At 35.9% G+C, this 25,344-nt stretch overlaps 2 protein-coding genes across 4 annotated transcripts in view; one reads left to right on the forward strand and one right to left on the reverse strand.

Annotated features, from left to right (window-relative positions):
- The window catches only part of LOC129755641 (5-hydroxytryptamine receptor-like), a 443,410-nt gene extending 438,569 nt beyond the window's left edge, over positions 1 to 4,841 (forward strand). For all 3 annotated transcript variants that reach the window (XM_055752243.1, XM_055752244.1, XM_055752245.1), the window contains 3 exons: positions 590 to 4,217; positions 4,282 to 4,414; positions 4,472 to 4,841. The gene's annotated coding sequence lies outside the window, so the exon portion shown is untranslated. The remainder of the gene's footprint in view (positions 1 to 589; positions 4,218 to 4,281; positions 4,415 to 4,471) is intronic.
- A 601-nt stretch (positions 4,842 to 5,442) lies between these two features.
- LOC129752361 (uncharacterized) lies at positions 5,443 to 11,013 on the reverse strand. Its single transcript, XM_055748150.1, has one exon. It carries the CDS (start codon positions 11,011 to 11,013, stop codon positions 5,443 to 5,445), a length of 5,571 nt encoding a protein of 1,856 aa, XP_055604125.1.
- Between the last annotated feature and the right edge of the window lie 14,331 nt (positions 11,014 to 25,344).

The following is a 25,344-nucleotide window of genomic DNA, read 5'->3' on the forward strand; positions in this document are numbered from 1 at the left end:
TGGTAAGCTAATGATCAATTTTAGGTTGGAGCGAGTGAGATTTGTCATGTTTAATGCCTTCTTTACTAAGATTAGTACACTGTGGTTCGCTGAATTATTCCAAAATTCCAAAAATCTTAAATCTTTGTTTTGAATTGACATTTAAGGTCCATAGAAAAAGATATTTATCGAGTCTAAAACTGTCGATTTTAATCAATTTTTCTATAATAAATTCACTTACATCAACAACATTGTCGAATACACGCAAAAATGAATTTCGAACGATCGATTCGCTTTTAACATGCAAAAAAGATATTTCAGATCAATATCATACAGTCCAAGATGTTTGAATCAAAGTACCTACAAGTACTTATTTTTTATTTTTCCAAAATTACACATTTGAAGCATATATCAAAAACTATTCTTCTGACGATTATTTCTAGAAAATTTAGTTAACTAATGTAATTTTATAACTTTGCTCTAATTATCTTTCATCAACCCAGTGTGTCCCCAGTTGCAAAGCCCCAACACATTATCTTCCACAATCAAAACTTCTATTCATTCATTCTTGGTCTCGTTTTCCTTTTCTTTCTTCCATGTCTTTCCGCAGGAACCGTTTTTCTCAGCAGTAGCAGCATCGAGCAAACGACCCATAAGAAGCCAAAAGTGGCACTTTTTGCAGGAGAAAAGACGCTCAAACGGCAGCGAGGAAGAAAAAGAAATTGTGCTCCTCTCATGTGTTATATCTACTGTGGTAGTTCTGTTAAAAGGAGCAGCTCTAGAAGAAAATGCAAAGAACATCGCGCGAGACACCATTATCAATGAGGGCACACGACATCGACGACGCCACTGACTGACGAGGAAAACGACGACGACGACGACGACGCTGATGATGCTGATGATGATGTTACAGGGCACATTACACGGAACAAAAAAGTCAACTCTATAAAATGGAAAATCTTAAAGACGAGCGACCACCTGTGGATGTTTCTTGTGTCTAGCAGCATCCTAAGTGATGAAGGAGCAGCCAGAAAACCCAAGGATGTCTCGTCGATTCGGAGTCACGTTTTACAACCTATACACAGCCATCCAACCAACAACCAGTACTAACCATCACCAGAATCTAAAATTTAAGTGTGTTTGCGAGCGTGTCTCGATGCCTTCCAGGAGATGGTGCTGCCCCAGAATTAAAAAAAAACGATAGAGAGAGTTTACATTTTATTACTTACCTAGCAAACATTAAAAATCTACTTGGGATTACCGCGGTGCCGCTGAGCTAAAGGTCTAGAGGTCACACCCTCGCCGAACTCATTTCATCGGGAAGTTTCATGAAATGGGTCAGATGGGTCAAGGGAGTTGGGAATTTGATCCCCGGAAAACAGGACAGGTACCCTGTACTTGAAGCTAGAATTGAAATATTTTCATAAATCAATATTCAAAAGTCAAGTTTCTTTACACTGTTCAAAATAATTACTTGAAACTAATTATTTTTGCTACTCCTTCTATTTAAAAGGGCGAATAAAAACTACAGAGGAATTGATTCAATCTAACAAAAATTGTAGCTTTCTGTTCTTCCAGCTTAGCTTTTTTGAATTCTAGCTTTCTGTTTCTTGTAATTTTTTTAAAGGGTGTAGGCATCTTATTCAGTAAACGTTTTCAAAACATATATTAATAAAAAATTCAGTCAGGATTAGATATCATCTATTGCATTAAGAACATCTCATTTGAAGCAACTTTAATTCGGTGGTCTAAGAATTTAAGCTTCGTCAAATTACCAATAATCTAAACTACAATTTGAACGGTGAAGCTCATGTTTTTTTAGATTTAGGCAACTTCTGTTCAGTTTAAAATTTCTCTATTTAAAACTGAACGAAATCTTACTGTCTTTCTTTGTGACGGTTTATTAATTTTTCATTAAAAAATTTCTTCATTGAAATTCGTTACTTCGTTGTTCTTCATCAAAACCATTTCAAAACTAATGAATGGAGATACCTTAACCCTCTAGCGTTGGAACAAAACTCAATGAAACTTTCAATACTGCTTGTACTCGAAGAGGTTGTAATTGGAAGGTAATTTAAAAAAGTGCAACAATTTGATTTAAATCTTACAACGGATAAATCAAGCAAAAGTTTACTTTTCCTGGACAAACTTATGTTTTCCACCAGAAATCAAAATCATTTCCTTAAATTTACTGTATAGTGAATAATAGTGCTTTTACGAACTATTTGAATGGATATCTGCATTTTTAACGTTTTCTAGTATAACAATGGTGTTAAAGGGGATTTTAAGAGATCTTTCTTAAGTACTGAGGAATTGGACATTTGAGCTATCATTTTCTTTCACTCTGCTTAATTTCTTTATTAACATGACGAGAAATGACGAAAAATAGAATCTAGACTGAATTTCAATTCCAAAAACAGTCTACTCATTCAAAAAAAAAAATTTTTTTTTATCAATCAATCGTTATTTTTTTCAACTTTAAGTCGTAGATGGCAGTAGTATCTAGCAGTTAAAAGGAACTGAGACCCGTTTTTAATTATCCGGGATTAGTTAATGTGTGCTGGGTGCTTTTTGGAGTAGAAATAAGTTCTTGGTATTTGCGTGAACGCCTTGGAAATTCTAAGATCACTTAACCAAACAATTAGAATTACATCAAGGCCAAGGAATATTTAAAGAAGGTAGTGCCAAGGCATCCCTACTCTAGTATTGGTACAAGCTAAGACGTCACAATCACGAAAAATCTGTTAATTTACTTGGAAACTTTTCTCTTTCGATGATAATTCGAAGAATCTGCTGGAAATTTTCCACTTTGAAAGCATGTTATTGTAGAAGGATTCTTGCTCCTCAAGATGGGTGCAAAAAAAGATGCATTTTGATATGATTTTCACCACTGAAATTTGCAAAACTTTAAAATAAGTTCGAAGTCTTCCATGAAAATGTTCAAATCAGTGCAGTTTAAGCTCCTCATTACAATAAAGTGATAATAACACAATTTTTTATACAAAACCTCAATCTTTTATTTGCATTTTAGGAAACTGAATTAACAATCATGAATTGATGTTAATTGTTCTACATAAGAATTGTTTATGGTAAACCGGTTGGATTAAAATTATTACAATCAGATGAACACTCAATATCTACCAGCTAGACCTTTTCGAAGCTGATAGTATCTTCATTTTTGCACGTTTTAGCTTCAAGGCGACATTGCATTCATTAATAAATTAAGAAAAAATACATAATGCAATCTTCAAAGGACCAATAAACTTCATATCATAGTGAAATAGAGGCATAACAACAAAATCAAAATGAAATTGGAATTCGATTTCGTTCTGAAACTTGTTTTTCATTGGAATTCCTATTCCATTCATCATTCTTGTTCCGGATCGTCAAAATATACACAAATTGTTCTTCGAGTGGACTGTATCACTCTGGGACGATCTGGGGGAACACTTCACAAACGACACAATTGTTTTACCGATGTTCCGTGGGCGCAATGACGACTACCCAATTGACCTCTTTTTGATGGCTTGAGATGTAGTGATATGATCACTGGGGATTGATTTCTTCCACTGAATAAAGAACGACCGATTTGGGACACTTTAGTTTTATTCCCACTTTAACTTTGCGATACCGACGGGGCGATAAAATGATTGGAGGCGATGTTGATGGTTTGGAGGTTGCTGCGAACTGATTTTATTTTGCTATGTTGATAAACAGATCGTGCCACGAACACGATCACACGATCGATCGTGGAGAGTGAGTTCTCAGGAGCGAACTCACTTTTATGCTCAGTCGCTAGGGTGGCTCTTGCTTTATAGCAACTGTTTATGACGTTCCAAAACACGCCGGCCCCCTTGAAACCATACGGGTTTCGAAACAAAACGTTACAATCATAATCTTAAATCTATACAATCATTGAACGACTTAAAAATTAACAGAATACAATACTACATTCAGTTTCACAATTCATTTCAAACAAACATAAAATATTTGGTTTGTCAAGCGTTATGTCCGTGTATACGCTGCTTAAACCATCTGAAATCTCAGCCACTGGATCGCATTCACTCTCTCCTCTCGATTCTCTGTGTGAAAATTGGCTACAAAGAACTGGTGGACGGATGACACAAACACATTCGCTCGTTGTTTTGGTTGGCTAGTTTCAACAAGTTTCAGAAGTTTTGCAAGAGCAAAAATATAAGGTGCGAGGATTTTGGCCGTAAAACCTCACAATTTCGAAGGTAAGTCTCACATATCCAAGTATACGGGCTGCAGCTGATAGATACCACCATTCTTCTTGCTCAGGTACTGCTGCTGTTGATGCCGCTGAGTGCCCTCCGTTGGGTGGAGGAATTTGTTTCTCTTGCTGATGTTGGACCCTTTGCTGGCTGGTGAACAGCAACGAAGATTGCTAGGACGTGTCGATTTCGTGATGAACGTAATTTTTCAAACTTTCGAACGTTTAAAAAATCTTCAAAAATCTTTTTTTTTGTAGGTGATGGTGACACTGGATAATTGGTGGATGAGATGCACGACCGGAACCGGAACGCGATGGCCTGGTAAGCTTCCGAAGCAGTTGATGAACTGGGTGATGGATGCATTAGGTCAATTTTGTAGCCTGTCGATATCCGACCAGAGGCTGATTGTTCCAAATTGGTCCATGTATCAACCTGTCGACGTTCGACCGGAGGTTGATACAAGACGTGTGCTGAACTGAAGATCCACATGTCAACCTGTCGACATTCGACCGGAGGTTGATAAGTGGCTTGTGATGGATGAAGGAACTGTAGACCAATGCTCGTTGCGATGACCAACGCTTATTCGATGCTCAACCCGTCGACCTTCGACCAGGGGTTGGCATCTGAATCCAGTGATCAGTAAATAGATGATTAACTGATGAATTGTAATTAAGCGTTTCCGGAATCGATGACTAGATGATGACTGCCCTTTTATCGATTTGAAAGCCTCTCGATGCCTTTTCCACTGATGTTATGATTTTACCGGGGAACCGATGAACCTTCCTTTGTAATTAGGTGAAGTTGTAGGCCAATTTCCAACCTTGTGAAGCAGTGATGCGTCCGACATGCGTTGCTGTTTCGAGGTGCGAGAATTCCGAAGTGTGTACTTGCTTGGACCGGACTTGTGGTGCTAGGCCGGACCAGAAATTCTCGGTATTGGGTTGTTGGAGGCATCGATTGTACAAGCGGTTGGGGTCATGAAAAAAAATGGTTCGAAAGGCTTTAGCGGGTTTTTTTTGACAATTGCAACATGCATCCTTGTACCAATTTTTAAAATTCAACAAACATATTCTGACATAAACTGACATACATTTACTGACACATTTCCGTTAAATGCGGATTCTGACGATAATTCTTTCTGACATAATATTCTCTGACAAAACACTGACACATTTCGCCAACTGCGAATTCTGACGATAACTTTTCTGACATAACATTCTCTGACACATTACTGACTCGCGTTGTCGACATTGTTGTTGTCGCGGATGGGAAGTAGGCAAATTTTACTAATGCCTCGGTCATACGTGCCATTTTGAGTTCGAACTGAAACTACTCTTACTTTACCATCTTGCCCTCTGACTACGTTTTCAATACGACCCAATGGCCATCTCTGAGGTGGACAATTCTCTTCTTTGAGTAAGACCATCATTCCTATGTCTAAGTTCTGCTGTTCCTTTGACCACTTTGTACGATTTTGAAGATCTGACAAGTATTGCGTGTTCCACTTTTTCCAGAATTGTTGTGTTAGCTGTTGAGCTCTTTGCCACATGGTTAACCGATTTGTGTTGACGTTAGTAAGATCACGGTCCGGAAGCGCTGTCATCGGACGTTGTACCAGAAAGTGCCCTGGTGTAAGTGCTCTGAAATCTGATGGATCGCTACTTAATTGGGTTAAAGGTCTCGAATTCAGTACTGCTTCGATTTGAGCTAATGCTGTGATCATTTCATCAACGCTCAACGTACGCAAGCCAACAGATTTTTTGAAGTGGGTTTTGAACGATTTAACTTGAGCCTCCCATAGGCCTCCAAAGTTGGGCGTACGTGGCGGAATAAACTTGAATTCGATTCCTTGGTCTGACGCATCTCTGACTACTGACTCTTGAAACTGTTTGGAGTGGAACATTCTGGCCAGTTCTTTGAGCTCTCGACTAGCTCCAACGAACGTTGTGGCATTGTCACACATGACAAGCTCTGGTTTAGACCTTCTGCCAACAAATCTTCGAAAAGCGGCTATGAATGCTTGCGATGTGAGGTCCATTACAAGTTCTAGATGTACTGCCTTGATGACTAGGCAGACGAATACGGCAACATAACATTTCACAGGGCTTGCTCGGCGATTCGGGTAACTGACACAAAACGGACCACAATAATCTACTCCAACTCGACTGAATGGGAAAGCTTCGGTGACTCTGACTGCTGGAAGGTCACCCATGATCTGTTCAACGACCTTAGGCTTGGTTTTAAAACATGGAACGCAGGAGTGAATAACGGTACGAGCTAAACCTGCCATGTTTGTAGGCCAAAATTGCTCTCTAACGCTTGAAATTAAAAGCTGTTGTCCAGCGTGAAACTGTCTCAGGTGGAAATCTCTGACGATGGAGACTGTTAACGGGTGGCGATGGTCGAGAATCCATGGATGCTTGCGAGATGCTGAAATGTGCGCATGCCTCAATCGTCCTCTTGCCCGTATTGCTCCTTCATGTAAATAGGGATCCAAGCCTGCAATACGCGACGACGGTTTGACCTCTCCATGTTTTTTTAGATCACTTAACTCAGCTGCAAAACTTTCAGCCTGAGATAAGCGGACCAGTGTAAGTGATGCTTCTGATAATTCGGCCTGACTGAGGTTTCCGACTATATGGTTATTCCTGTTCACCTTCTGAGCGTTGTGCCGAAATCGTTTGAAAAGTGCAACAATTCTGGTGAGACTGATGAAGGAATCATGTAGTTCGAAAATTTCGTTTGTTGAATTTTCGTGAGTCACAAGAGCAGTACTAGGTTTCTCTTCTAACAAGGATGCATCGATTTCTGTGGAGCTTTCGTCGTTTTCTGTGGGCCATAACTGCTGTTCTTGTGATAACCAGGTGGGACCGTCAAACCATAAACTTTGTTTAATCAACTGCTCAGGAGACGCACCGCGTGAAATCAGGTCTGCGGGATTTTCGATTCCGGCTACATGATTCCATTTTCCGTTCTTAGTGATGTGCTGAATTTCTGACACTCGGTTTGCGACGAACATCTGCCATCGTGATGGTGGAGAAGCAAGCCAGTGCCTGACAATCATTGAATCTGTCCAAAAGTAGGTCTCGACGATGTTTGGGTGGACTTGAGTGAACCTTTCGTATAAATGACTGAGGACCAATGCAGATGATAGTTCCAGACGTGGTATAGAGGTTTTTCTTTTCGACTGCTTCAAGTTTTCTAGAGGCGCCACTCTAGACTTCGAGGTGATTAACCGTACCGTGATCGAACCATCTGTTTTGACGCAGCGCAAGTATAGGCATGCACCATAGGCTTGTTCTGATGCGTCGCAAAAACCGTGCAACTGAACTGACTCAAGAGTTGGACTAAATCCGACCCAACGAGGAACTGAGATATACGCCAAAACCAACAAATTCTGCTTGTACTCGATCCAAAACTTTTGAAAGCTCTCATCCAGAGGCTCATCCCAATCTTTCTTCAGGCGCCATAGTTGTTGAATGAAGATTTTGGCCTGAACAACAACGGGGCCAACTAAACCGAGTGGATCGAACAAGCAAGCTGCGTCTGAGTGCACAATTCGCTTCGTTATCGCTGATTCTGAACTCCTCATCTGAGGAAAACTGAAACAAAACTCATCTTCTGACGTATCCCACTTCATGCCGAGTGTTTTAACCGTACTGCTGGAGCTGTCGAGTTCAAATGTTCGCCGCTTGTCAAGCATGTGATTAGGAAGCTTCGATAAAATCTTGGAGGAATTTGAATTGAACTTTCTTAAGTTGAATCCTGCCGAATCGGTGAGAAAAGTTGTCTCCTTGATGATTGTTTTTGCCTCCTCAAGAGTGTCGGCGCCTGTGAGGCAGTCATCGACGTAAAAATCTTCGAGTATCACTCTCGATCCGATGGGATGAGTTACAACATTCTCTTCTCCAAGCATTTTTAAACATCTGGTTGCCAAGTAGGGAGCACTTGCAGTACCGTAAGTAACTGTGGTTAGCTCGTATGTTTTGATGGGGTCATTGGGCGAATCTCTCCATAAAATACGTTGTAAATGCTGATCTGGAATCTGCACGCGAACCATCCTGTACATTTTCTCAACGTCTGCGCTGATAGCATATCGATGCAGACGGAAGCGTAGGATGATGGACATTAAATCGTTCTGAACAACTGGGCCCACCATCAATCCGTCGTTTAACGAAACGCCGGTTGAGGTGCGACACGATGCATCGAAAACTACACGTAGTTTTGTGGTTGTGCTGTCCGGTTTGAGCACGGCATGATGCGGCAGATAATAAACAACGCTTTCTGACTTCTGACTAATCTGACAATTAAAATTCTGACTCGATTCGTTCTGACCTTTTTGTTCTGTCACTTCTCGCATATGACCCATTAACATGTATTCATGAATGAACTCGACATACATGGCTTTCAACTCGGGATTTGCATTAAAGCGCTTTTCGAGACCAATGAAACGTCTTATCGCTGAATTTCGTGAGTCACCGAGTTGTTGGATTACACCAGGCTTCTTAGGCAGAGTGACTAAAAACTTTCCGTCTGAATCACGACGTGTAGTACTTTTAAAGTGCTCTTCACATGCTGATTCCTCAATAGAATATGTGCTTTTGTTGTGACAAGATTCTAACTCCCAGAACTTTGAGATTAAGTCTTCGAGATGGGCTGAAGAACTTACAAAGGTGGCTGTCCTGTGGGAATTGTTTGAGGTATAATTAACCGACTGCATATCTAACTGATTTTCTGACACATTTTCCGACTGGTGTACCGACATTTTTCCAGACACAATCCATCCGAATACCGAATTCTGCAAACTTGGACCATTGTCAACAAACCTCTGACATCCTTGCTTAAGCAGCTCAAAAAAATACTCTGCTCCAATAATCATATCTATAGATCCCGGTTTCCAGAAATCTGGATCGGCTAACACAACATTCGGCAATGAATTTTGGAGTTGGATTGGCACTGGTTTGATTGGCAACGTTTGAGTTATATTGGGCAGAACATGGAACCGAATGATTTCGCAGAAGCTTGAGATGGTGGACAAACGTGGCTGAATTTTTGCTTCTACAGCTCTTCTTGAAGTGACCGAGACATTGCCTATTCCCTGTACTTTCAGAGTCTCTGAGGACTCGTGGAGATTGAGTTTCTGTGCAAAGCTACTCGTGACGTAGCAGAACTCTGAACACGAATCAAGTAAAGTTCTTGCAAACGTGTGATTCCCATACCGATCTTCGACGCGAACAACTGCTGTCGACAACAAAACTTGCTGACTCAAGCTTCCATTGGATTTCTGACTGATTTCAAAAGTGTGCGAAAGATTGTCTGTGGTGTGTTGTGGGTTGACTTGTGGGTTGGGTGCTTGAATGACTGGGTACGAATTAGTAGATGGTCGACTTGTTTGATTGTGTGTACGCTGTGGACGTGGGCTTTGCCTCCAATGGTTTGATTCACGCTGATTGGCAGAATCGGGTCTATTGCGCGATGGTGAAACGGAGGAGGAGTAATTTGGTGAGGTCGGCCGAGCGAAATTACGAGAGGATTCGACATGGAGAAGTGTGTGATGATTAAAAGAACATATTTTGCATTTTCCTCTGGTGCAATTTATAGCAAAATGATCGGGTCTTAAACAATTCAAACACAAGCGACGTTTTTGTACTTCGGAAATTCTTTGTGGAACTGACCAATCCTTCATATTCGAACACTGGAAGATGTTGTTATGGCGTTGTCCACAAAAGACGCAACGTTCAGGTGGCTGCGAGGTGAGATGTGTTGTTGTGTTCCTGAAGCGTCGATACTCTGTCTCAGGCGAGCCTCTTAACCGGTGATAGTGTGGCTCAGAAGGATTGTTGGCAACGAGGGATTGGAGAACCAAGCACTGGTCTCGAAGGAAGTTCATCAAGTTGGCGTAGGTGGGCACTTCCTTTGAGTTGTGATGCGTTTCCCACTGCCGAAGAGTTACTGGATCCAATCTCATGCTGACCATGTGAGCTAATAATGTTGACCAGCTTTCCGTTTTTTCCCCAATCTTGTCCAGCATCTGTAAGTTTTTGTCGAAGTCACTGATGAGGCGATTCAGCGACTCACTGTGCTCTCGGCGTATTGGCTCGATCGCAAAAAGCGCGTCCAGATGTGCTTTAACGATGAGTTTTTTGTTTTCATAGCGCTTTTCCAAAACGTTCCATGCCACCTGGTAGTTTGCTGCCGTGAGTTCAATTGAGCTGATTTCTTGGAGTGCTTCGTCCGTCACCGATGACCTCAAGTATGTGAATTTGTCGATTGGGGAAAGCTGGTCGTTGTTATGGATCAGGCTCTGGAACATGTCGCGGAATGTGACCCAGTCTCGAATTCTTCCACTGAAATGGGGCAGCTGGATTTCAGGAAGTTTTACGCGAGACATAACCGAACTTGTAGATGTTTCTGACGATTCAACTGACACTGGTTTCTTACATTTGAAAGCTAGCAGGGAAGATTTCGCTGCGCAGTAAACTTCTTCGACCTGGGACGCAGCTTCGTCAAAATCTGCCTCACGCTTGGCAATTTTGGATTTCACTCGTTTATCGCGCTGTCCGTCAGTTTCCTTTGATTCAGGCTTTAATTCGAGGTCTTCTTCGTCCAAAATCACCTTGATTTTTCGCTGAACGACGTGGAATCTCCTCATGGCATCTTCCAACAACTCTAATCGAACGTCGATTTGATTCTCATGCCGTTCCATCGAAAAAGTTTCGACAAACCTGGCCACTCCATTGATAGTTCGCTTTAACTGCCTGTCTTGCTCCTTGAGCTCGTTGAAATCGACGTCCTCCATAATGATCTGACTAAAAAACTGACTTGGATTCCACAAAACTGACTTAATTTCCGACACAAACTGACTTATTCCAAAATTTCAAAATGAAAATTGGAATTCCGGAAAAAGTATAAAAAAAGCTTTTATTTTATTACGTTGACACGCCCGCTTGTTTCAACTGCACTAATAAATTGCCAATCACACATAAATTTTCCAAAATTATCAAAAATAATTAAATTTGGAATATATTTTTAACACCGACACGACCTAATGATCTCCGCTGATCATTAAATAATTATGCTGACACAGGTAAAACCACTGACTTGAATCAACTCTCACTGATTGAAAAATGATTGCCGTACGCTCACCTTGACTTTGAATGTATAAAAAATCTGATTTTTGTAAATCTCGACTCAACTCAACGTTCTTTCTAATCAAAAACTGTACCAAAGCGCCCGATTGACAAATGAAATGATCAATGATATGATGCCAAGAGAACCCATACGAAATAGCGAATTATGATCAATGTTTAATCAAGGAATGCACACAATATCAAAATAAAAAATGACCAAATTTAAGGGAATGAAGCACCTTTGATGAAATTTTTATTACCCACAAGTTTCAGACAGAGAAGCAAAACACCACCAATCATGCACACTTTTACTTCCCTGTTGTATCCTGTTCCGACTTCGTAGACCCAGGAACGTTCCGACCGAATCTGATGCAGGTATTGTTCGCCCTCCGTGATGCTTTGTGTTGCAGCAAAATGGTGTTCCAGTGATGATGTGATGTGAATAGCGCTAGGATGCGCGATGGCGTAGCGGCTTGATGCTAGCTGAAGTGCAATGGCCGTGCACTGATGCCTCTTGGTAGGCTTTCCGGATTCTTCCGTCGGGTTTACGGGCCACTTATCCGGTTCGAAGGACCAAAAAATGTTCCGGATCGTCAAAATATACACAAATTGTTCTTCGAGTGGACTGTATCACTCTGGGACGATCTGGGGGAACACTTCACAAACGACACAATTGTTTTACCGATGTTCCGTGGGCGCAATGACGACTACCCAATTGACCTCTTTTTGATGGCTTGAGATGTAGTGATATGATCACTGGGGATTGATTTCTTCCACTGAATAAAGAACGACCGATTTGGGACACTTTAGTTTTATTCCCACTTTAACTTTGCGATACCGACGGGGCGATAAAATGATTGGAGGCGATGTTGATGGTTTGGAGGTTGCTGCGAACTGATTTTATTTTGCTATGTTGATAAACAGATCGTGCCACGAACACGATCACACGATCGATCGTGGAGAGTGAGTTCTCAGGAGCGAACTCACTTTTATGCTCAGTCGCTAGGGTGGCTCTTGCTTTATAGCAACTGTTTATGACGTTCCAAAACAATTCTCATATAAATTTTCGATACAATCGTTTTTGTGACGTCACAAAAAATTCAATATGGCTCTCGACACTACCTTATTTCAATTTTCCTTGCATCAAAACCACTTAATTGTGGATTCCTTGACCGATAATCAGAAATTGTCGATGGAGATGGATGGATCAGATGGCAATCAGTATTATTGGTATGATTTGCAATTAAATCGGATGTTCAGATAAGCTGAAACTTAGGTGGTGGTATATTCTTGTGGTGATGAATTTATGCAAATCCAGAAAAGCTTTCTTCGGTGTGAAGTCTAATAAAACTGTATTGGAAAATTACATCGAAATGATGAAAACGCGCCAAAATAAACTCAAAAAATCAATATAGAGACACAATTTGATCTTAGTTCCAGAAAGTGCTGCCATCTACGACTTGAACTGGAAAAAGTGTTGTTTACTGAAAAAAACAAAGCTTTTTAATTAAAGGTTTTCCCCTGATTCAAAATCAACCAAATTTGTTTGTTTCATCATTCCATGTAACGTTTATGAAGAAATCAAGTAGTTTGATAAAGAGTTATGGCTCAAATGCCAAATTTCTTAGTGCTAGAGGAAATCCTCTTAAAACATCTTCAAAACCATTGAAAAACTAGAAAACGCCTAAAAACACAGTTATTTATTCAACTTGTTGGTCAAGCATTAATATTCATTTTTACTCACAAAATTTTGAGAAAAATCTTGAATTCTTATTTCGCACCTTTTTTCAAAGTTTTGGTCTTCAACGCTAATTGCTTCGTCTAAAAACAAGTAAACTCACGCTAGATTTATCCGTTGATCAATTTAAAAAATAGTTGTAGAAAAAAATTGATGATTTTCAATCATTCATATTGTAACAAACAAAACACATAGTGGTACTATTCTTGTTACGCTCACTGTATGAGAAAACATTTCTTCAGGAAAAATGAGGGATAGTCAAGAAACTAATTTTATCGGATTCTTAATATCTTTTAAAGTTAAGATTTTCGGAACAAATAACAATAAAAAAAAAAGATTCAATCAAATTTCGAATATTTAAGAATATCATTGAAATTATAAAATTCAAAATAAGCTCTTCTACCAAATTAATCTATAACTTGAGGAGTTAGAGAAGCTTCCAGATGCGTTTCTTATGTGAACACAATTTATTTCTATGAACAAATTATGACCTATTTAAAAGTTACAAATTTGATGTAAACTAATTTCAGAAACCCAAAATCAATTCAAGGTAGAGGAACTTGTGTCAGAATAATAAAAGCTGTTACTGAAACATTTTCAAAATTTGAAGTTGATATGTCATGCCAACTGGAGGTTATCAGTTTTAAAAAAAACTAGCCTGAGAGGTTGAAACTCGAGACGCATGAGTAGCATTTGTCTGGTTTGTTTCAATTCGTTTGCACGAACGAAATTCTTCTCTGAGAGAAGATGAGATGATGTACTTCGCCCGCGTTCCCGTGTCTTTTTTACTTTCTCAGAGCAATCTGTGCTACCACATATAGCGTTGGGCGAAGGATGGGACTTACAATCGCTATCGTAGTGTACGCTGTGAAAATCAAGTCCTTATGATTGACCCATTGAATTTCGGTAGGGATGATGTCTAAATTTGAGTCCAACTACCGTAAGATAAAATGATGGGAATAGAAATAGACGACGAAAATGATGATGATCACATGGAAGAGTAGTTCCTTCGATTTCGATAGACTTCGATACTCGACAAGTAAAACTTTCATACGCCATGTTGTCTCCTGTAGTAGAATGTTAATACAAGGGCCTCGGAGAGGCGCAAGATGTGGGTTCAAGTCCTACCGGGAGACAAGACGATTTTTTTCTCGCACGATTTTCAACATCAATTTTCATCTTGTCTTTTCCCTGAAATTTTATCTTATACAGTTTGATTAATTTCTCTACAAAAAAGCTCTGCATATCTTTTTGGATTATTCGTTTAGTTGATGCTCATTTTCGTAAGTTGGGAATAACGTTGAAAAGCTATTTTCCAAGTTGAAATACCAACTTTTTTTAATAAACAATACATTAAATCAAGCAGTACAAATAGTTGATGATGACCACATTTAATTGCTTGTTAAGTTTTAAATTAAATTATCATGGTTATTATGAGAGCTGTACTAAATTGCCCGTACCAATAACCATTGTGCCGAAAATTCGACTCAACGAATAGTTGAGCAAAATATTCAGCCGAATAGGCGTTATATTAGTTTAAAAATTTATACAATAAAACAGACATGTCAAATGATGTTGGATGATTCGGATTTGATCATAAATTGATTGAAGAATTCGAGACAGGGCCGTAGGAAGAACTGCCTCATGGGGGGGTTTGGTTACAAATTTTTTCTCATAAATTTTTTTCTTAAAACATACAAACTTAAAGAAAAAAACAGGAAAACTTCGAGTATCTCGGGTTTAAGTTTTTTTCATTAATAGTTATTCATTTATATTCTTTTGAAAAAAAACTCTTTTGACAAATATTTTGAAGCTTTAAAAAATAAATGAGGGATCCTGAAGGCTTCACTTGAAAGAAAAACTTGCTTGGGGTTAAACCCAGATTTATTTTCAACGCTTGTAAGTCTATGCATTCAGATTTAAGTATAATTCTTTGTTTTTTTATTCTTTATTTTATCAACAATGAATTATCATTAATAGTTTTTTTCATTATGAAAATCCACTAAAAAAAAATATAATTAAAATTTGAATTTTTAAAGAACGCAATTTTGAAAATTTGTTAAGCTCTTATTTTAAAATAGCGGCTTTCACCTGTTTTGTGTTGAATTGTGAGAAATTTTGAGTTTCAATTCCCAATCTGAATTTTTCATTTTGAACCTGATCAAAATTGTTCAATTCCTAATTTTAAATCAATTTCTGAATCTTAATTCCAAACCAAAATTTCCAATTATCATAACGGGCAGGTGAGACAGAATTCTTCAACAGAAATCTTTCACGTGAATTTAGAATCTTTGATTTTCTATAAGAATTTTTTCTTGAATTATTTTTTTGTAATTCAACTTGTAAATCTGAATGAAATTTTTTAAAAGTTTAAATTATGCATAAGAATTAAGAGCAAACATTTCTAATCAAAATTCTTAAAATGTTTAGTTTTTTTTAAATATTTTCTTTTAATATTCCGGAATTATAAGATTCAAACATGGAAAATGAATCAAACTTAGTTTTAATTGCAAAACCAAGATAAGAATCAGAGTTTTGTTTCAATGGTGAAACGAACTGAAAATCATGAATTATAAACTAGATACAGATTCCACAATCCAGTCACAGGCAAAACATTCAAAATTTCTTTTTGGAACAAGACCGTCGAAAATGATTCATACCTTAGCTCACCATTTTTTTTCGCACTGATCTGAACGAGAAAAATACGGGCTGTTTTACCTTAAATCCTTGCAAAATCCGGGCATTCTTTTTCGAAGTTCACAATCCAAAATCTGAGCAATATTCATGCATATTAAGAAATTCTCAAATCACAATCAAGAAGAAAAAAAAACTTGAAATTTTTATCAAAAGGCATCAGCTAGCTTATTTGGATGAACTTTGTTTAAAAAAAAATGGTTTTGGGCGCAAAACACATCATCATTAAACACATCACGCAATTTAAATTTTTCTTAGACATTGCAAATAAAGTAAAAACATTCGGGAAAATTCCGGAAAATCAGACAATCTTAGTACGTCAAATGTTCTTGAAAATTCATTATTTTAGACTAAGGACTGTACACAAAATTAATGCACAAGCTTCTTTTGTCAAAAACTTTGTTAGCGTTTTTCGAGTACAGTCTTTTAATGTCTATCAACAAGTGAGAAAATTGTTGAAAGTCTGTATTAGAATTGTGGACCTGGGATAAGATTATGAGGTTCTGACCTTAGTTCTGTGTTGAGATTGATGCTGTTGAATTCTTCATAAATCATTCAATGTGTTTTTCGATCTAAAAGAAATTATTGGAAGATAGGTCAAAAAGCTACCAGCATTCTGGAAAAGAAAAAGAAATATCCTAAGCTAGGAAGGAGAGATGACATAAAATTTTCGCCTAAAGGCGGAATTGGAAAAGTACGACACTAATTCGAAAAATATGTCCATTTATTTACTTTTCATATAAGTTGAAATATCTAAGTCATTTGTGGGTCAATTTTAACAAAAACTACATAAAAACAGCTAAAGCTATAGCTCATATGTTTTGAAATTTAGGAACAATTTGTTGAAGTGCGTAAAAACTACAACCACTGATCATACTGACATGACACTTAGAACAAAAATTCAACCATTTTCTGTCTAATTTTTTTGTCAGATTTTGCAGGTACGCAATATCGACGGCAGGTGGCGAACTTGAAAAATTTGACAAAAAAAATACCCTGTAGGAAAAATATACCTGTTTAGCCCGATTTTATCGTAGAAATTGCCTGTTTTTTTTAAGTTGGGTGGCATTTAATAACTGGGATAGCATTTCTTCAAATTGATCGATGTGCGCTCTGGAATTGGCATAGCATACTGTTGGAAAAATTATCCAGAAAACGAAATCGAGTGTCCAGTCAGTATGGTCAGTGCTACAACCGAGAAAGTACTGGAAGTCAAGTTCCTTAGCTCCAGTGCTTATCCAATTTTTGAAAAAAAATTCAAAATAATTTTCGCATCTATGAAGTTTTTCGTAAAAAAAAGCTTCTGTGAATTTTTCAGCAAAAAAAAATTGGGTACTAGAGGGCAAATATCACCTGTCAAAATAATGATCGAAATGAATAAGGAAAAAACTACTTTTGAGTTAAATTGTTTGTATTTTGAACTGCCAATTTTTCGGTAGTACCTTTATGTAAATAACAACTGGTTCGACATCAGTTGTAACTATTTCTATGATTGATTTTTGAATTCTAGCTTCCGGGGTGCCTCGTTTTCCAGGAATCGTTTCCTATTTTTCCACCTATCAGCCCAAAATCCACCCTTTTTGATGACGCATAACGGAAGAACACGGCTTATGAATATTGAAAGGACACCGCCATCCATACCGGTTTCTTTCTATCCGTCTAACTAGGATCAGTCGTCGATAGCGTTAGCTCCTACATAGGTAGGTAATGAAGTGTTAAAGAGAAGAGCAGCAGCATAATCTGTAGCCAAACAGCGAGGAGCACTCATCACGGATCACCAAAAACAGTGGAAGGGCGCAGCATTAACATTCCATATAAGAGGTATATGAGCAGCAGCGAAACAGTGGAATTTGATGGGAATAAATATTAATACCGAAAAGCCGGGATTGAGCCTAGGCGAGGTGATGATCATTTCCGGGGTTGGAAGGGAAAAACCCCGAGTGAGGGACATAAAATTGAGTACGTGTATCTTAACTAAACCAGGGAATTGAGCTAAGCAAATAAGATTTCCACAATGCAATGTGACGGGATTTGAATTTAAACCAAAGACAAAAACGTGCAAAATGGTTCCTTTTGCCAAACCAACATGTAAGTAGAAGGAACGAAACTGTGTAAGAGCGTCTTTGTAATTAAGGCAGGTGTGAAGAGTGAACAGAAATTGTACATATATTTCGAATAATGTTAGGGCAAATGATCTGTTTTAAGTTCATCAATAAAAGCACACACAGAAAAAATTTAGCTGGGACATGACGAAAATGTGTGGCTTCTATGAGTATTTTTTTTAAATTTGTAGAAATTATTATTGGCTTAAAGTTATAATTTGGTTTCAAATTATTTTAATCAAACTACGGACTTGTTTTAAATTATTTGGTCTAAGTCAAAAATAACATTTACTTTGTTTACTTCATATTATAATTTTCAGAAATCTATAATTTACAAAAAAAAACAAACTTGTTTTTATTTTTTATCTGTTTTATGGAAGGAAATTAAATCAGAAAATTCTGATATTGTTCTGCAAAATCAACAATCTTCTTACAAACTCAAGGCTGCACTGTAAACCGAAAAAGTGTCCTAAATAAATAAGAAAAAAATGAAAATTCACAGCGATAAGGTTCCGGTTTTAAGTGATATTAACAAACTATAACTTCAATTTAAAAAAATGTCAAAAAGAAAAAACAGTGAATTAGAACGGGTAATCTGCAATCGCAATGAATAGTTGCATTACATGAAACCTATTCCAGAAAACCATACCCCTCCAAAAGGATTCTTCAGAAGGAACTTTAGCAACTTAACTCAAAAATAAAAAAAATCAAAGAATATCTGAAAAAAATTCTAAAGATCTTCAGGTCAATAAATCTTTAAAAATTCAATTCAAACCCCACTTTTGGTTAAGTTGCGAAATTGAAAATGAAATGTTACACTTGATTGTTCAAATTTCTAATTCCAAAAATATGAATTTCGAATTTCATTTGTTAAATTCTAGATGAAAGGATAAAGTTAATTAATGGAATCATCATAGCTCTCATGAGACATCAAATCCAAAATATCTATATCTTCGAAAAAAATTCCAAGTAAATATTTTTTTTGCCTGATTTCCCGGTTTTATCAGGGTTCGCCCGGTTATTTAATTCAAAATTTGGGAACAATCCGGCCCAGCCCGGTTGCCCGGATTATTTTTTTGAAAAATTTTGTGAAATAAAGAAAACAAACAAATTGTGTTGTAATTTTTTTTTTATGCTTTCGATACAAAATGTTTCTTAGCAAGTTTTAAAGAAATAATTTTTAAAGGTTTTTTGGAAGCCCAAAATACTATTAAAAATCTGTCGATGAGTTTTGACGAAAAGTTAGTTTTTAAATTTTTTTATTGATTTATGTGTGGTAATTTCTGGATTGCAACAAAATTTGCCGAAATATTGCTCGGATTTTTGGTCGTCAATTTTGAAATCAAATGCCTGGAATTTGTCAGGTTTTTATACAAAATTGCCCCGGATTCGACCGGCTCGGATTCAGGCTGAAATATTCTGGCAACCTTATGTATGGTAACTGGAATCGCATTGCTGATTTCCAGGTCAACAAAATATACATTTTTTTTCTTTGGAGTCAGAGCTGTATGGTGTGGTGAGATCGGATTTATTGATGCTGAATCCTAATATGCAATCAGTTTTCATCTAACAGCTGTAGCTTATGACTTTCAGAAGTTTATTTTTAAGAAATAAAAAGTTCATTTAAAAATATGAAAATGTTTACCTTACAACTCAAAATACATCGAACATATATTTATTAATGGTTTAAAATCATAAAAAAAACTTTCATGCAGGCACCAAAAATTTTGACTAAAAAAATTAAAAATATTCAAAGGAATGAAAATGGAATTTTAGACCAAATACAAGACTATTATGTGAATTTTAATATAAAGGATAAAAAGCTCAGAATTGTCTTCCAATGCTTTAAGATGCAAAGATGCAATAAATTTTAATGTTTAAACTTCTGAATAAGCCAAGATTAAGCAACTCGAATCCAGATTATTTATGTAAAATTATTATCCTTCTTAGAATTGAGAATATTGAATTTATTTGTTTTTAAAAGTTGGTAAGTTTATCAGTTGTCTATGGCTGCATTTAACTTAAAAAACCTCTTCATGAAAAGTCACGAAAAATTAGAGGCAACAAAATTATCTTACAAAAGATTCCAATTTGTATTGTACAAAAATTGTTTGAAAAATGGGCCCCAGAAATGTTATCATCATGTTAGCAAGCAGAATTCGGAGAAAAGCTATCCGATAAATGATAGCATACAGTTACCAAAAAATGCTATGGATGTCCAAGAAATAATTATACATATGTATATGGTAGTGCCCAGAGCCATAATGGATATTTTTTGTGACGTCACAAAAACGATTGTATCGAAAATTTATTCGAGAATGGCAGAAATTTTAAAGAAACTTTCTTTAAACGAAAATGAATCGTTTTCATTTTTAATGTGTTGTACAGCCTCTCATTGATTATGTTACGCAAGTTTTTGGCCCTTTAAAGATTGCATTTTCAATTTTTTTTTTCAATTTTATCATTGATTTGAGTACCATCTTAAAGCTAAAACGAGAAAAAAATGAAAAAAAAATCAGCTTTAAAAACATCTAGCTGGTAATTATTGAGTATTTAAGAATCATGCATGATTTTTATTCAACCGGTTCATCATATACAACTCTTATGTAGAAAAATAAGCATCGATAAATGATTATTAACTTAGTTTACTACAAAAACCAATAAAAGCTTGTGGTTTCATTAGTAGAGATTGTTTTTTGATTACTTTTTGAAAAAAGAGGTATAACTGAACAGACTTGAACAAATTCATGAAATATTTTGAACTAATTGTGAAGGTTTGCAAATTTGAGTTGGGCAAATCCACCATTTTCTTGAACTTCAAAAGTTCATTTAAAAGAAAAATTACTCGAAAATCCAACTTTTTTAGTAACGATCTTGAAAAACAAGAATCCTTCTAGAATAATATGCTTACAAAGTGGAAATTTCCAGTAGATTCTTCGAGAAATTAACGAAAAAGAGAATTTTCCTTGTAAATTTAATGATTTTTGTGATTGTGACGTCGCAGTCTGTACCAATACTTGAGCAGGGCTGCCTTGGTACAACCTTTTTCAAATATTCCTTGATCAATGCCAAAATGATATCATAAATTAGTATAATATTTTTCCTGATGCCAATATTAGGTTTAATGAAGTCTAAATTTGCTGAAATTCGATTGCAATCCTAATCCTAAATAAGGCATTGAGAGCCGAATGGAAACATTATTTGATTTTGTTTTTTTTTTTTCAAGATAAAAAATCAAGGCACCACTAAAGATTTGGTGTTCCATTTTCTGAGTTAAAAAAAATATGATAGAATCAAGAGTTTAATCCTACAAACAATTTAATAGATAACAGCAAAGTGGGGGCATAAATTGGTGTTTGATTTTCAGTAGTGTCAAAACTGGGCATCAATAAGGTATCATTAATTTTAATCTTTCATTTTCGCAAAGCTTCAAATCAATTACTTTATGTTTTCTAAGGCTATGATCATTTAGTATCCGGGCAGTTACAAACGTGTGTATTTTAAAAACTGTTCATCTGATCGAAAAACTTTCTATGGAGGAAATGAAGGTGTTAATATGACATTTAAACTAAAAATATAAAAAAAAATATTTATCAATGATTTCAAGAAATACTCTAATTTTTTCATAAAATCTCTTTTTTATCTTTGCACACTTTTTTCAGTCATGTTTTGATTTATTTTTTTTACCACAGAACCAAAACCTTTGCAAAATCATGATATTTTACACAATTTCACCTGGAAAAAGCAATTGGAATCTGGTTGGAATCTTTTCATGAGTTGGTATCTCGAAGAAATTGATCTCTTAAATCCGGTTTTAACATAAAATTTTTTGTCCATCAGAACACATCTGTCATATTGCGTAAAAACCGGATGCACAGATTGCGATCTTTGGATATGATCAATATTAGATATTTACTTGGTGTCTACTTGTCAGGCAACACTTTTTGCCTCTGCCGGAAATGGATTTTTTGCATTATTTAGGGAGTCTTCATTCAGTTATCCCAAATAACCACAAACTTTTTACCATATTTAAGATCAAGAGTTGCACTCCGATGGTTGATTTGAACTTCGTGTGGATCTTAGAGTGGCTCCTTATACTTAATAACCATTTGGTATGAAAAAAAATCAGAAAAAATCAACAGTTCATGAGCTTTCGAGTCAACAATGAAGAATTTTCGAGGGAAAAAATGCGCAAAAGAAGTAAATTTGTGCAAAATTATTTTTATCATGTCTTTTTGCATAGTAAATATCTCATACACACGTAAACTTAAAAATCTATCAAAAATAGGCAAGATAGTCCTTTTTATAACCAACACAACGCTACTAAAGTTTTGTATATCCGAGCTCTATTAACGCAGCTATCACCAAAATAAAGTGCCCGGATACTAAATGATCATAGCCTTATTAAATTTCCTTGGATTTCATTCAATAACAAATTTGCTATTACGCCCTGTAAGCGAAATTTGGTACCGGTTTGCCCAAATAAAGATGAAACAATGCCAAGAATGCGGTCTCAACAAAATTTTAAGTAACCCAGTCAAATTTTGATTTCATGAAACTTCGTTTTGGCTGCCAACTGGAAAAAAAAATTTAAAAGCATCATGTTACCATATTTTATATGCATTCTAAACCAAAATGTTGCAACATTATGCCCTCAAAACACTTTTTAAACTGTGCCTAAACGAGGGATAAATTAGCTTGAAACTTACAATTCTCATGACTATGGTACCGTAAAACGGGGTAACTTTGATCACCGGGGTAATTTTGACCAACAATACATTTTTGCACATTATCATAAATAACTCAGTCTAAAGTTTGAATTTTTTAAAATTGTTTTCTACATTTGAAGGCCTATTTATTGAGTTTCAAGTAGGGAAAATTTGGTTTGTAATTGAAATTTTTTTCTATTGGTAAAAATGTAATTTCAAAATCCTAAAATATCTATGTTTTCTAAGGCTCTCTAACAAACAGCTCATTTGATGATACCAAAAAGCATTTAAAAGCAAACGGGTTGTTGAAAGTGAAAGAACAACTTTTTTTCTTTGTATATGTCTATTTGAAGTGCTATTTTTGTAGTCGTTAAGTGATAATTTTTTTATATTTAAAAAATAAGGACATTTTCCAAAAGTAAGCCAGTATTGGAAAAATGGATAGGAACCCTATCAAATGGTTAACTTTGGAGAAAAAATGAAAATGGAAATAGTGTGAGGGTCTAGAGGAATGTGTGAAGGTTAAATTTCAGTTGTTTTTTGAATCTTAAACTGTTTAGCAATTGTTATAATTTTTGCCCCTAAATGTATGCAGCATCATTGTTCTTTTTTCGATTATATATGTTTTTAAAAGAAAACGTTAAAAAGCAAGGAAAAACTTATAAACTATCATTTGTGAATATAATTAAGGTGTTTTGTATCCTTTATGATCAAGAAAACTCGCAAAAACCGTCGATAATAGAGACTGACCAATGTTACCCCAAAGCATCAGATTCAAAACAAAACCGAAATCGATTTTTAAATCAAATTTAAAGTAGTCTAATAAATTTCTGCAACCATGTTTTACGTTCAGAGGAGTCCAGTACTGGTTTAAAAAATATAAAACATGCCACATTCCCATTTACAGAAATAATAATCGAAAAATATTGAAAAAAGTGATCAATATTACCCCGGATTACGGTACCTGTATATGAGAATTGAAACCCATTTCGACATTGCGGCACCTTTATTCGGGCAAAATTATACCAAGTTTTTCGAACAGACATGACTAAGGTTGCCAGAATTTTTTCAGCACGTATCCGGGCCGAACAAATGCTGGCAATTTCATATAAAAACCTGGTGAAGTCCAGGCACTTGTCAAACCCCAGGAATTTCTCAACAAAAATCACGATAAAAAAAGTTGAAGAGATTATTTTTCAACAAAATTAATTGACTTATTTTTAATCATTTTTCAACCATTCTAAAAAACCTTTCATGATTATATAAAAAAACTTGTTCAAAAAAAAAAATTAGTTTTGGAGTCATAAATAAAAAAAATAAAACACAATTAGTGGTAAAAATAAGGTTGAGCAATTGCTCCGGTGGCATTTACTTAGCTCGAAATCAAGCAAAGGAAAAGCTCAAAGCATTTGCTTTGTTTGGTATAAATAAACATTTGCTTAGCGGATGTGTACTAAAACTTTAGAACATAGCTTTTGCTTTGAAAAATAGAGCTATCCAAACAGCAGAATCTGTAGTTTTCTTAACAAAATTAAAATTAAATGATAAGAAAATTTAAAATTACGGTTAAAACCGTCACGATTTCAGCGGTGCGGGTAAGAACGATCGAAAAGTATATAAGGCAATGCACGAAAAGCTCTAAAACGCGCAGGTTGAAATATTCGTTTGTTGATAGGACAATTCCAATTGGTCTAGCAAGCAAGAAACAGTTAGTTCACCTGAAAAACAATTTTTTTTGTCAATTTAAATAAGCTTCTTTAAAATCAATAAAAAATGTTTGTTTTGTTAAAACTTGAAAAAAGAATCTTTAAAAATCATTAAGTGCAATATTGCCAATTTGATAAATTTATGACGTTATAAAAGATTTTTTATTAGAAAAGTCTGCTACCGAGCATGCTTAGAAAATAAAGCAATTGCTTGGAGATTTGTCGAGCAATTGCTTTAGATTAGGGCTTTATTCAAACCATATTAGCTTGTTCTAAAAGTAAAAGATTCTGTCAGAGAAAACAGCTGTCAAAACAAACTTTATTCATAACAACCGAAGCAATCGCTTCAAGTGACTACACGACTTCTCGATTTGGTTTAGCAAAAGCAAATGCTAGGTGTTTTTCATACCACCTAATTTGTTTTTGTTTTGTTTGATTTGCCAAATAAAGTGAATAAAACCGGGCAAAATCCGAGCATTTTTTTTCCGAACAGTTTCCCAATTTTGTATTAAATATCTGGGCAAACCTGAATAAAACCGGGCAATCTGGTAACTTTGGGCAAGACAGCAAAATTAGGTGGAATTTTACGAAAAAGTCTGCTGCTCAGATAAGAATTAAAAAATTTCCCCTGTTTTCAGGGAATTTTAAACCCAAAATCGTAATTCAATGTTCAACGAAAAAATTGATGAAAACTTTCATAACTTCAACAACTTTAACAGCAACCAAAAATCTCAAAAGAAATCCAAAAAAAAATTTTTTTTTTGTTTTCTCAAAAAATTTGTATTGGTTTTGAAAATTTAAAAAAAATTGTTTAGAGCAAAACCAACAGCTCAAGTATTTTATTCGCAATAACTTGAGACTTGATTTTTTTTTTAAATAAAGTTGTGGATATATCGCATTACGAAAATTAATGGAAATGTTGTCACAGGTAATTCAAGAATCTAAAACAAAAATCTGCTTTATTTTTGGAAAACATAGAATTTAATTACTAATTTCCAATGTGGATTCAGTCCCGAGTATTTAATTCAGCTTATTTTAGCATTTGAATAAT

The sequence above is a fragment of the Uranotaenia lowii genome, chromosome 3 (assembly GCF_029784155.1).
Source record: "Uranotaenia lowii strain MFRU-FL chromosome 3, ASM2978415v1, whole genome shotgun sequence".
Classification (NCBI taxonomy): domain Eukaryota; kingdom Metazoa; phylum Arthropoda; class Insecta; order Diptera; family Culicidae; genus Uranotaenia; species Uranotaenia lowii.